Source organism: Octodon degus, unplaced genomic scaffold, assembly GCF_000260255.1.
Source record: "Octodon degus isolate 3935 unplaced genomic scaffold, OctDeg1.0 scaffold00005, whole genome shotgun sequence".
Taxonomy (NCBI): Eukaryota; Metazoa; Chordata; class Mammalia; order Rodentia; family Octodontidae; genus Octodon; species Octodon degus.
The window spans coordinates 6,207,355-6,221,202 of NW_004524581.1; the positions used below are offsets into that span (position 1 = coordinate 6,207,355).

At 37.8% G+C, this 13,848-nt stretch overlaps 1 protein-coding gene across 1 annotated transcript; it reads right to left on the reverse strand.

Moving 5' to 3' along the window:
- Positions 1–6,754: 6,754 nt before the first annotated feature.
- Zwint (ZW10 interacting kinetochore protein) lies at positions 6,755–9,580 on the reverse strand. Its single transcript, XM_004624355.2, has 7 exons — positions 9,540–9,580; positions 8,798–8,888; positions 8,512–8,635; positions 8,177–8,343; positions 7,967–8,023; positions 7,689–7,831; positions 6,755–7,610 (listed from the first exon to the last, which is right to left on the reverse strand). Exons 1-7 carry the CDS (start codon positions 9,578–9,580, stop codon positions 7,502–7,504), a joined length of 732 nt encoding a protein of 243 aa, XP_004624412.1. The 3' UTR covers positions 6,755–7,501.
- Positions 9,581–13,848: the final 4,268 nt, after the last annotated feature.

Genomic DNA, 13,848 nt, shown 5'->3' on the forward strand with positions numbered 1-13,848 from the left:
TCAATAATAAAGTGAAATAGATCACAGAGGGAGAAGACCACTGACTTCACAGTTCACAGTATGTATAAATTTATATACCCACCCAAATAGCTCAGCGGATTCCAGAGCCTGCAGGCAGACACAGGGGCTGGCCCAGCCTGGGGCGTGCTGAGAAGGCACCTCAGACTCCTGGCATGCGACTGTAATCCAGCTCCTGGGAGGCTGTAAATAGGTGGACCACTACAAGTTTGATCTAGCAGTGAGACCAAGAACACTCTGTAGACCTTTCTCTAATAAATACAAAAAATAAACATACATGTATTTGCTATTCTAGATACCTAGTTAGAAAAACCAAAACACATTATCTAGCAGTTTTTAACCTAATATTACAAAGTAATATTAAAGATCTTATTGCTAATAGAGTAGTATTTTAATAAGTCGCATATTTATGGTTATATTTTTATACTAAATTAACTATTTCTTTCCTTATTTGTTCTCATTTTGAAAACTTTTTACTATAAAAATGACATGACAATTATTGAATTTTCAAGCTTGAAACAATTTATCTTTCCCTGGCAATCTATTATCTTCAAGGAGCAACCAAATGAAACAACTAGAGATGATGCTGTAGTTTAGTAAATTATTTAAATTTACTCTATCATTTTTACAGTATCTGCTCAACAATAGACTGCAGAAAGGCTTACCTCCCCCCAAAGGCAGTATTTTCCCTCAAATACACATAAATTATTCTTTAGTGATTACTTGTAAAGTACCTTTTAACTCAATTCCTTATATGTTGTAGAGATCCACAAAGTTTAAGAATCTAAATAACTTTTTTAACTGATATAAACTCAATTTTAGCAAGTCAATGTACACCCTCAAAAATGAGTTTAAAAAACTCTCAAAACAAACATGAAAGATGTTGATACCAGAACTAACGCCCAGGTTCTTTAAAGTTTCAAGAACAAAGTGCTTCAGTGAACCCTGCTTGTTAATTAACGGAACAGAAATCAAAACACTAAGTTTCTCAGAGTCCAATATTTTAAGTATCAAAAGGGTAATTTATAAAGACTAGGCTAGGAATAATAATGAATAAAATCAATTTATTAATTTCACACTCCACTAGTATTTCAAAACTTATGTATAAAAAATACACAGGTTTAAAGAGGAAACAAATATTTTAATATGAATTACATTAATTCTGTAAGAAACACATTTTTTTTATCCTATGGAAGGTTTTAAAATGAGAAAAAAATTAAACAATGTGTGAGCCTAGACAGTTGTTCTATTTTCAAAGTAAGCAGAACCTTCTTAGGTGTAATGACTTAATATTACACATTTTATTCCCTTTTAGGAAAATAAGATCTGAAGATACTAATGCCTCAATATTATACATAAACTTATTTTTACATACACATATCCTAATGAAACAGGAAGAAAAGGAACTTATTTTTAAGGATAGATAAAATCTTTATTAATCACTACTACTACAAAGGAATAAAGACAAGCAGAAAACATCTTTTCTTACTGGAAAAAATACCAACAGGCAGAGCAGACTACTTGAAGTAAAGTCTCAGTTCTATATCTCTTAAAGTTGTACAGATAAAATGAGGGATTATCTTTGCAGGAACTGCACAGGATATTAAAAATACTAAGGGCGACTGATAAAAATGAGTCAAAATTTTTAAAATGTATCACAGCAAAAGATATATTATCATTAATCCCCTCAAAACACTCCCTTTCCCTCTGAATGCTCTTTGGTCATCTTTATTGTTTTCTTTTTTGTAATTTAGCGCAGGCTCTCACTACATAGATCAGACTTGGAGTGATCCTCCCATTTTCAGCTTCCCAAGCACTGGGATTACAGGTGTGTGCTACCATGCCCAGTCTCAGTCGCTGTCTCAGCGTTCCCCAGGGGTGAGGCAGGCATGGCAGACCAGGGATCAAACCTCCAATCCCTGTGTCTGCCTAAACAGGTGCTTTAACCCACTGAGCTATCTTGCTGGCCCTTCTTGCTACTTTCTAAAGGGCTTCTAAAAGTTCTCAAATGACTGTCTTTACCTCATTATAAAAAAAATATGGTGAATACTAATGCTCGATGCCCCCCAAATGGGTTTGTATGAATAGTACAGGGTGTCCTCTTTACCTCAGGATTCACTGATTCTTACACCATGCAAATTCTGGATCTCTTCCAAAGTCAAAACGACTATTAAAGTTAAATGTTTAGAACTCATTCAGTACAGAGGCAGAAATAACAGGTCCATTAGATACTCATAGAGAACATCCAAAACTGCTTCAGAAAGTAGCAAGAATAACGGGAACAGTGTTTGAACCATGTGGGAGTATTTCCAAAGGGGCAATAGCAAAGTGCCTTTTACTGTAACAGAAAACAGCCCAGCCAGTACACTTCAGTTTCTTAGTTGCCCCGGTGATAGTTCCTGTTGTAGTTCTGAATGCTTCTGTCTCTTAGAAACAGCGGGTCAGTATGGTGAATATTTTAAGAACCAATCAGACAGCCAAGTATTTACCCTTTGCACCCCCACTTCCTCTTTGCAACTCCTTAAAATCCTCCCTCCCTGAGCCTTAAAGACCTGACATTTTAAAAATCAATTCCTTCTCAGTGCCCACCCAACATTCAATAAATTTACCTCCAAATCCTGGGTATTGTTTTCATTTCTGTTTGCCCTTGTACCACTATAATAACTTTTTAATTTAGAAACTCACTATTTTTATTATAGTTCATATTTGCCTAACAGGAATAAGTTACATATGTATGCACACTTAAGAAAGAAATGTAAGATAGCATTTTGAACAAAGTTTATCTCTCTCATTGTTTTCTTGAGACCCCACTCCTACCAACTGGTTGAACTGACTAGATCAGAGTAGAAGGTTGTTAGATTTCAGACAATAATGTTTAGCTTTGGAAAAGATGGCTGTAAAAGATGGCTGTACCTATTTCATTCATACTTTTTAGATTTTACTTTGTGTAAAAATGTCATACAAACTCTAAATCACACATGAAAATTTAGAAGACCTCATATTAGGACAGTGTGTGCTTTATTTTCCTTTTCTTAAAAAACAAACAAACAAAAAAAAAAACTTTTATTTATTTACTTGGTACAGGGTCTCACTATACAGCTCAGATTTGTAGTGATCCTCTTGTTTCAGCCTCCCTAATGCTGGGAATTTAGGACTGCACCAAGATGCCTGAACTTGGTGGCCAGTTTGGTCTGGGGCCACCATGGCATGAGGTACCAAGGATTGAACCAGGGTCCTTGCACTTGCCAGACAGGCACTTAGACCACTGAGCTATCGTCCCAGCCTTTTTGTTCTCATTTTTGTCAGTCATTTACATTTTCAACAAACACTTTTGTATTTTCCCTCTATGGAGATTTTCATTCATACAGTGGATTTAGTGATGAACAGAAATGGTAAAATCCCTTATTTTTAAAAGCATATGACAGTGATTGCGAACCTTTTAGACAGAGTGCCCAACTGCAACCAAAAACTTAGAAAGTGTCAGCTCTATAATTAAACCTGAATACTAAGGTTTTGGCCTAGAAAAACAACTCTACATACATATCTTTTGTCTTAAAAGAAAAATACAGTAACAGATTCGCCACCATTGGTATATGGTAACACATACATTTTTTAAAACCATATATCCACAAATTCATACATATGTAACTAATATATTTAAGAAATAATTTACAGATCCCATAATATACATAATGGTACATCATGACATCTGGAGTACTAAAAATAAAGAAAATTATTTAAATTCATTTAGAAAGCAAACACTTAAATTAGACAAAAACAATAAAGAAATCTTCCTTAATTTAGAACAAAAATTAATATTAAAACTTACAAATCTACTGAGAAATAACACACTAAGTATTAAAGTATGAGATATTCTCTGAGTGGATATCAGAACACAAATGTGCGTGCTTAAATGTGTTTTATTAGAAAATACATGCAGTTAAAATAGTTCTTAATCAAATATAAAAAACAAATGAAACAAGGTTGTAAAGACAATAAAAATGGCAACAGTAAAGTAATAAAAATGCAATAATAAATATGAAAACAACTATAATCTAATTGCCATAAAAGCCAAAGAATGTGCTTCTGAGAGACAACCAAAATAGAAAAGCTTTTGGGAAATATTAATGAGGAGGAGCAAAAGCAATCAGTGCGAATGATAAACAGCACAGTATAATGACACAAAGAATATTAAAAAATATTTTAAACAATGCTAGGTGTTATTTTGATAGTAACCAAAAGTTACTGGAAGAAGTTAGCATTAATGTTCTCAATTTTATACCAGGCCACAAAGTATCCCCAAAGATGAAGTTCAGGAAGGGCAGTTCATAGCACAGCATAAAACATACAAAAAAATAGGCAGTGTGTAATGTAGGCTCACAATGTCATCAATAATCAAACTTTCCCTCCAAAATAACAAAATACCTGCATGTACTATGTTTAAGGTTAAAAAAAAAAAAGATCAATTGTAAGTTTTTAGCCACAATAAAAAAAAAAAAGAAAATAATCCAAAAATAGTAGACAAGGATCTAATCTAATTAATATCTTTTTGATATTAAAAATACTCAAAACTAAGACACAAATAATACATTAGTTACATGTAAATCACAAAATAGATTTAAGAAAATCAGAATGTAATCTACAGAGAAAAATCATGACTATGGAAACATTTGTATGACATAAAGAAAAAACAAAACTTAAGCTTAAATGGTTTCTTAGAAGACGCTGATAAAAAGTCAGACCATTTTTGACAGAGATAAGGCTTAAAATGTTGTAGAATTGTTAAAAGACTGGTAATAGAGGATTAGAAAGCCCAACTGGTTGGAAGTAAAAGCAAACCTCAAACTGCTCATTATTCTTCACAGTAAAATTACAGATTACCACACACTGAGGATTTTGTACGTAGCCAGCGAGAAAGCAACTATCATAGAGAAAACTTCAAACTGATTGCTATTTTCTTATCAGCAACAATGAAAGAGAGTTATGAGAAGTACCTTCACTGTGTTAGGAGAAAGTATTTGTTGAAAATCATTTTCTAGTTTTTATGAAGGTGAAACTATAATATTTTTGTACAAAAAAACTAAAGCATTATATAGCTTATAAATGCTAACTAAAGGAAATTCTGAGCCATTTATTTGATATGATGAAATCATTCCATATGAAAGTCTTAATGTAAAAAGGTAGGCAAAATGGTAAATGAATAAATTTAAAGCTTTGACTAAGTAAAACTGTATCTCAAACTTTAGAACATGGACAAGCTAGAAACAATAAACCTGACAGGGGCTGGCGAAATAGCTCAGTGGACTAAAGCGCCTGCTGAGGCAAACTTGGGCAAGCACAGAACTGCAGTCTGACCCACAGCTCCACAAGCTGCACCGGCACCACCCCTGGGGCTGGCTGAACCAGGCAGAGTATGGGCTGATGGTGCATGCCTGTAATCCCAGCACTGGCAGGGTTGAAAACAGGAGAATCACTGAGTCTGAGCTGCGTAGCAAGACCCTGCAACAACCAAATACATTAATAATTATAATAATAATAAACCTGACAAATATATTTCATTAACTAGCAATAAGATAATTATTATTTTTTTAATGTTTCATTTGTTGTCTAAGAAGATAATCGGTATTGGTTACACTTCACTTTAGATGGTTAAGGTCTGGAATTGAAATTAACCTAACAGAGAAAAGTTTCTAAACAAAGAATTAAAAAAGTAAACAAAAAAAAAGAAGAAACAAAAGTGATCAATACAAAGCAATAAAAAAATAGACAAAATAAAACTCAAAGAAAAACACTGGGGAACCTGAGTTTTACAAATGCCACATAGAAATGATAAATATAAGATTAAAGAAAGTTCAAAGAGGGTGACACTCAAGGGAAATATGCTCTAGACAAAGGCAAACAAGATAGCCGGAAAAATTATATTAATATTCAGATTTCAGGTCTGAAGACAGCCTATACATGAAGAAGGCAACCCCACAACAGTAAAAATTGTATTCAAAAGATAGGAATGTAAAGGACTACCTACTTAAAGCAGCTATTAAATGTGTGAAAACTCAGAAAAATAGAGAATAAAACAAACCCACTATAACAGCTAGGAGTTGCACACAGTCCTCTCAGAATGTACCATTCAGATCATAAAAAATAATAGAAGACACAAAAACCCCACCATCCGTAAGATATATTAACAATATTACACACTACCATAAAATATACATTCTCTCCAGACCAAAGCAAAAAGTTAAACACCGTATCAAGGCTAAAATTGCTTCTCTTGTTAAACTCATAAATTTTATACAGAGAATATTCTCTAACCAAATTAAACTAAGAAAGATTATCTTCCCACATAAAGCAGAAAACTTTAAAATTGGTTTTTAAAAGAAATTCATGAAGCAAAGAAATATAACATATAATAAAATTCACATGATTTGAATGATTATGAAAGTGCTTAAAGGAAATCAAGAAATTTATAACCATAAGTGTTTGAGAAAACAAGGATCCAAAACTAAGGTATTATTTTCTAAAAATAAGAATTAAGAAAAATAACACTTTTCCATTCATACTTAGAAGGGAAGAAATGCCCAAGGTATTATTAGAAATCAATGAAACAACATACAACAGTGAAGCACACAACAGCCATAGTTAAATCTAAAATGAATCAACACCTGAAAACAGTGCTCAAATAAGTACTAGACAGATTAATACAAAAGAGATCAGGTGTGCACTGCTAGGCCAACCTGAAACAGATAAGCTCACTAGTGGAGTTCTTGAAGTTCAGAGCAAAGGCCCTTAGCACAAAGCAGGGATTTAACAAACATTCTGATCAGCAAATACATCTACCTTTTACATGTTAACACTTGCATAAAGCACTAAGCTCAGCATGTTTGCTGCTTGTAGATTCGGCAAAGCAATTCCTGAGACCCTTGGGCATCTTCATGGTCTCTGATCACACCAGTTCCAGCTCCTGAAATGTTACTCTGCCTGTCTTCATTTCTTCCCACCAACACAAGAAGGCAAACAGATAACAGAGAACTACAATTTTTACTTGAGACCTCCCACCCCTCTGCACCCAGGTCAAGGTTAGAAGTCAGGCTGTACTAGAGATTTCCTAATCTGTCCTTCTGATATCAAGGAAAAAGAGTGGCCTTGGTGCATCTGGCAGGGACATGAAGCGCTAAAATTCTTCCATATTTTAAGGAGGAATTTTCTCCTTCCCACTTGGGCAGAGGAGCTCAGATGTAGACACAAGTAGACCACAGGTTTCCCTACCTCCGACATCTGTAATTTAGGATCTGACCTGTTCTAGGATCCTTCTTGCCCATGCTATTTTCCTCCAGGACATCATGGTGAGTTCACAGCTATCATGGGCTGAGGGTCTTTGGCCTTGGACAGGTACAGTGTGGCCAACGAGTGAGGTCAAGTTCCCAGCCTCTATCTCCCATTCGGTCTCTCTCCAGTGTTCTGAGGCAGCTGTTGGGACTCAACCTTAGGAAGAGCCAGGTAGAGAGGTAGCTCCTGGGGTACCATTGTCTTCGGCCTCCAGGAGTGACAGCTTCCCCTGAAGAGTATACAGCAGCTGAAGGAAAGTCTGATGCCTGGAAAGAGAAGGGAAATATGAAGGGAGAGAATCTCAGGTAGACAGCAGAGTGTCCTGTGTATACCCCTAACATCACCTCTGCAATTTATCCTGCTCCTGGCCTGCCTGCTGTTTCAGAGCTCCAAGTTCTTGATCCAGCTGCTCAAGCTTCTGCCGAGTACCAGCCTGTCGCTCCTTCACCTCTGCAGAAACTTTTGCCAGATCCTGCAGATGCCTTTCCTATGGAGTGAGAGTGCAGATAAACTTCATCAAATGTTGACATCTTACAGCCAGCCTTCCCCAACTCGTTCATCACTGATAGAAGGGGGAACTGGCCAATTCAAGTAGGAACAGAAGTCTAGAGAAAAAGCCTACCTGTTGTAGCTGCCACTGCTTCTGGGCTATTTTGAATTTCTCCATAGCCAGTTGTTTCTGTGGTTAATAAGGGAGAGTTCAGGAGAAAATTAAGTATATTTTTCAGGTTAAAGTTTGGGTAACAAATGGGTCCAACCCAACCTCCCTATCTTATCTTTTCAATTTACCCTCTCTTCCTGTCTTTCCCTCCCTCAAGCTTCCCAGGAGCACCTTGGTCTGGAGCTGATCAATGGCCCTCTGGAGTTCCACACGTTTCCACCGGGCCTCTTCCACTCGAGGCAAGGCCTCAGTCAGAGTACTTCTTATGGCCTCCACATGCTCCTGGTAAGTGGCCTTAAGGTCCTTCCATTCCTCCTTGGCCTCAATGGCTTTCTGTCCTAAAATGAGCCATGGGAAATGAAACCATGAAGGTGGTGGCCCTGCAGTTGTCACCCTGAAACTTTAGGCCTCAGTCTTCCCACTAAATAGCCAAAAGTAGACTGAACTCACACCCTCTCTCCATGCCCACTTATGACGGCCCCACTCCCAAGTCTTGGCCCACTCACGGCTTGTGTCTTCAGGAGCCAAGGGATCCAGGCCTTGGGCAGTGTCCTCCTGAGCCAGGAAATTCTGTAAAAAATCTACTACTTGAAGCTGGCTACAGAGTAGCTTGTCTTTCTTCCTAGAGTTCTATTCAGGAGAGAAAAGGTAGAGATATCTTTACTGCCTTGCACTACCGGCCATTAAGGCTGCCTTCCACTTTGTTCTTCATCACTGCTGTCCTCCATCTCTAAAGGAGGTCTCAAGACCTCCCCCTTCCCTTCTGAAAAGCTGCTCCCATTTAGTACATACCCTCACAAATTCAGCCAGGACCTGGGCTGGCAGCTCTGTTTCTTCCTGCAGGCCTATGGGTTCTATGACATTTGCCACCTCAGCCAGGACCCTGGAGGGGCAGGAAACAAGAGACTGATGACTCCCAGGGGTCCATGCGCTTAAGACAAAGGGTGCATCGATACTGAGGGTGACCACCCTGACCCAACTTGCATAAAGGCCTGGAAACCCACAGCCTGGTTTGTGCATGGAGAACACAGGGTCACTCAGCCCCACCCCATGAGGGAAATCAGCTGAAGAGGACCAACAAGGGCGCTCTGATGTGAACTGGAAACGTCTCACGGAATAAGTTGGATGAATCAAGATCAGATCTTGATTGCCTTCTTCGCAAGGTAAAACTACGGGCAAAACGCCTATGAACCTCGCGGGCCTTCAGAGGAGGCCTAAGATCTACGGAAGGAAGAACAGGGCGGAGGGCAGAACGCTTGGGACTCAGGTCTCCAGGTGTTTCCTAGTTAGAGACCACGGCAATCTGCTGCGGCACAAGGACGGGAACAGTGTTCCACTGGTGAAAGATTTCGTAGGGACAAGAGAGAAAAGTTTTAAAGGAAACCGACGATGTGGACTGCGGGAAGGGTCCCAAGGCCCCTCTAGGACACCCAAGGGTGCACGGCGGGGTCGAGAGCACCAAGCATCCCGCGACGGGGAACAGCGAACCCGCCCGCGGCCGGCTCCCAGCTACCACCCGGTATCAAGCACTCACTCTCGGGTGACTGCCTCAGCCTCTGTCTCCGCCGCCTCCATCTCTGCGCGGCGCTCGGGTACTTTCCGGTTTGGATTCAACCACCCTTCGCGCCAGGGCAGCGATTGGTTGCTGGTTGGGAGGGCGGGATTTAAGCAACAGGCTGCATTCTCATTGGTAGTTGCGGACGCCGCTCGCCGCAATGGACGCAGGCGCAGTTTGGGGAGGGTGTGACGGGCGCGCGCTAAACTGCGCTACGCCTCCGCGGCTGCCGTAAACCGGAAGCGAGACGCGAGCTGTGCCCGGCCGGCGCGGCTCATCCGATCTTCTTACCTGACTAGAAGAGAAGGGGATTTCTGAGGAGTAAAAAGAAAGCTGCGCCATTCAAAATGGAAAGAATATTGATCTTGAGACTATAAAAGAGACACTAGTTTTTGAAGGTATTTGAAAGATGCGACCTAGGGAGAGCCAAACCAAGTGGAGCCCAACGGAATACTTCCGGTGACTGACAGGTGAAATCCTGAGGGGCCGTGCTGTTTGCAGAGTTTAGGAGAAAAGAGGCCGCTGATAAGGAGCAAAGTCGGAGTTCTGTAGGCCTTTGGTTTCTATTTTTGTTTTTGAATGTTCAACTATGTTTTTTAGCCACATGTTTTGAGAAAATCTACCAAATGAAATCTCTTGATTCTTGCTGTGGTATTGACAATATTTAGCATCATCTAAAGTCTTAAAAACAGGATTCAAAAGGATCAAACTTAGAGAGTCACTTAAATAGGTGACAAAGCAAATTCATAGTAAAGAAAAAAATCACAGACTAGTAAGACACAATTTGCACTGGCAGTCTTTAAGCGGATACTGAGATTGCTTAAATGAAAAAAGTCAGGAGAAAAGCGTGTTGCTGAGGAAAACTGAAATAAGTATGAGAAACTACAGACAGGGACATTAAACAGCTGTTGTAACTGTACCTTGTATGTTGAAAAAGATATGAAGCAGTGTAATGAGAAAAATCATGGGTGATTATAAGGACGTGGAAAAGGAATACTCTTGTTTCTGGTGGGATCTTTAAAATGGTACCTCTACTTCAGAGAGCAGTGTTACACTTAAAGTTACCGTTTTAGCCACCATTTCATACCTGGATATATATCGAGAATTAATGAAAACACTCAAAGCTTTGTACCAAATGTCATTAGCAGCGTTATTCACATGAGCTGAAAGTAAAATCAACCATAGGCTGGTTAACTATGAAAGTGTGCATTCCTTGAGTGGAGTACTGTTCAGCATATGAATAGCCATAGAAATGATTTGGATGCGACCTACCATGCCTTTACTTAGCAAAGGATTAAATGGATAAAACAAAGAAAACACTTTTTCCCCCAGTAAGCCTCTCTTCCAAATGCATTAATATTTAGTATTGTGTAATCCTTCACTTTCAATTTCCTGTCATTCTTTTCTCAGTGTGAACTTGATCAATAAACTTAAAATTCTGATTTTATGATTCAGTGAAACAATGCCATTCCAGATGCATAACTTTTAGCTCAAGAAGCTATTATGGCTGTCCTGTGAACTGTGATTCAGAGTCAAGGTTACTATGGTATTAGTTACCTCTGTATTTTGCTGGAATTCTCTGATCAAGATACTTACTTTGTTTTGAGAAGGAACTTCATGTTTAGCATTTAAATTGCAGATCATAAGACAATTCTTGCTTTGGCTTGCTAGTTCCGAATGGATAGGCTCTGACTGCACTGCATAGTGTTCAATTCCCCACTTAGTCTGTCATTCCTCTAACAATGTTCAGTGTCCATGCAATTTGGACACGGACCATCTGAACTAAATTGCAAAGCCCTCAAGAGAAAGGATGTCATGATAGAAGCAATGCCCATGAAAACCTATTGAATCTTTTCTAATCACAATCTCACCCTCCAGCCTGTTACTCTTTGTTTTCTGATAGTAATGAACCAAAACAGCATGATGAAATTCTGTAAGCAAAAGGGATTATTTTTAAAACTTATTTGTATGTATCTTCCATTTATAATCATGTTAGAGTTGCTGTCATTGCTTCAGTCTAATTTTCCATAGACGTATAGTAATACATATACAAGTCTTCCCTTTTGTGACTCATGACAATAAGAAGTATATAGTGCTTTTCAGAGTTCAAAGTAAGCATTGAGTTCATTTGGCTTTACCATTCAGTAGCCATCAAGTTTCTTTCACAGTGCATTTTCTATATTGTACCAACTGAGTGGTTTGGAAAAGAATAAGGACATGATAAAGGACATTGCCTTACCAGTTTATTCCTATCCATGTGCTTTGTCATATTGCAGTATTCCTCTAAAAATCACTAATCCTTTTAGAAACACTGATCATGGAAAACAAATTATGAATCATCACATGAGTTCATTATTCCATTAAATAAGTATGTTTTTTAAAGTAGGTATTTGTTGGCCTTTCCACTTTATATGTCCCCTTGTATAACCCTAAATGTCCTATATCTAAATCAAATATAATTTTCACAGTTTTAGTTTTCAGTGTAAATAGAACTAAAAGAACAAAGGTGTTTATAGAATTAGGTTGCATTATTTCATTGTTATCAAGTACTGTGGTATTCTGAAAGTATTTTCCTACTTTTGTAAAGTATTTTGCTAATTTTAAATATCCAGAAATGAAATTATTTTGAAGATGTGTAAATTTATGCTTATTTCCTATGTTAAGATTTCAAATTGAGTTAATTTGCATAAAAATCCCCCATGCATCAATATTTGTCCATGCTGTTCATTATTTTTATTATGTTGCCTAGGGTTGCTAGTAAGATTAAATATCACTCCTTAATTCTACTAATTTATATTTTTCCAAGAATCAGTTACTATATCTATCTAAAAGGGCCAGAGATATAGCTCAGTGGCATAAGCACCTTCCTGGAAAGTGTGAGGTCCTGAGTTTGATCCCCAGGACCAAAAAGAAAAATAAGTATCTAACTATGGGCCTTCTTGAGGAACAGTCTGTTCATGATCCCTAGTGATTATGAAGGTGATCTGAAGGACATAGTGCAACCTCCTTTGTAAAATGTCTCAACAAACTTGAAGTTTTAAAATTGAAAATTAAGATTTTATTTTTAAGTTATAAATATTCTTCCTGTAATCTGAACAGAAAATCTGTCATATGTATGTTCGACAACATTTTTTTTCTTTAACTTTGTAACGTTTTATTTTAATACTGCCTTGCAAATAATTTTTAAGGAAAGGCTAGTTTCTAATATAGTTGTTGTTGATCATTTTTAACTTTATATATCTCATCTTGGAAATATTTACTAAATCAAAATCACAAGGATTTTTCTCAAATGTTAGAACTGGAAGTCTTGTGCTTTCTTAAATTTATAACTATGATCTATTTAAAGCATGTTTATGAGTGTGGAATTCCAATATTCCACATTTATACCAATACTACAGTTTTAATTCTTGTAGTTTTATATTTGTATGTATAAGTTTGTATATATCCTTGAATTTTATTTTCAAAATGAGAAAGGCTAAGTTTGGTCCTTTATCAGGGTCTTGCCTCAGCACTCAATCTCCTAAAATGAGTTATGATGACGCCTTAAGTAAGAGATAATAGGATTTGGGGAAGTCCAGGAAGGTCAGAACTCTTCAGAAACTAAAGAAAAGGCTTCTCTGGAGCACACATGTGTATTGGGTCTTCAAACAAAGGAGAGGGATGGCTGAGGTAAAGATAGGACACTGAGCAGGACCTTGGGAAGTTTAGATCAAAGACTTCTCCAAGCAGGAAATTTTGCCAGTTAAGGAAACTGCCCTATCTCTAAGGTTGACATTTACACCAGGAACCAAATAACTTCAGCTGGAGGCTTAAGAATTGGAGAGCCAGGTATTCTCTGCTGCAGTTTTAGCTTAGCCACCGAGATGTCGGTATCACAGACCAGTACAGGCCTCTCCTGCAAACACTGGCATGGAGAATGGCACTTGCTGCATGCCAGCCACTGTTCTTTGAGCAAGTTGCCTAGGCCTGGGACTGACTCAGAAGTAAATAGAGAGAGCCAACTGATTAATGTTAAACCCTATTTAGAATCACTTCATAGTAGTCTCCATCAATCCTGCACATTTCTCTCTAAATTTTATAATTGACATCACAAAACAGACATTGCCAAAATGAGACTTGGATTGCATTATATTTATCAAGCAAGTTCTAAAACTGATCATCTTAAAATTTTGAAACATTGAATTCACAAAAATAACCTTCCAATTAAAAATGTACTCTTCGGCTGGGGAGATAGCTCAGTAGAATGAGCGCTTGCCCGGCAAATACAAGGTCCTGAGTTCAATCCCCG

What these genes read in the sequence shown, in the direction of transcription:
- Zwint (XM_004624355.2), bottom strand. Translation starts at nt 9,580, where the DNA reads ATGGAGGCGGCGGAGACAGAGGCTGAGGCAGTCACCCGAGA. An exon ending in GGCTCCTGAAGACACAAGCC is followed by an intron (nt 8,344 to 8,511) that starts GTGAGTGGGCCA and finishes GGCTCATTTTAG; the next exon opens with GACAGAAAGCCATTGAGGCC. An exon ending in AGCAGTGGCAGCTACAACAG is followed by an intron (nt 7,832 to 7,966) that starts GTAGGCTTTTTC and finishes CTCACTCCATAG; the next exon opens with GAAAGGCATCTGCAGGATCT.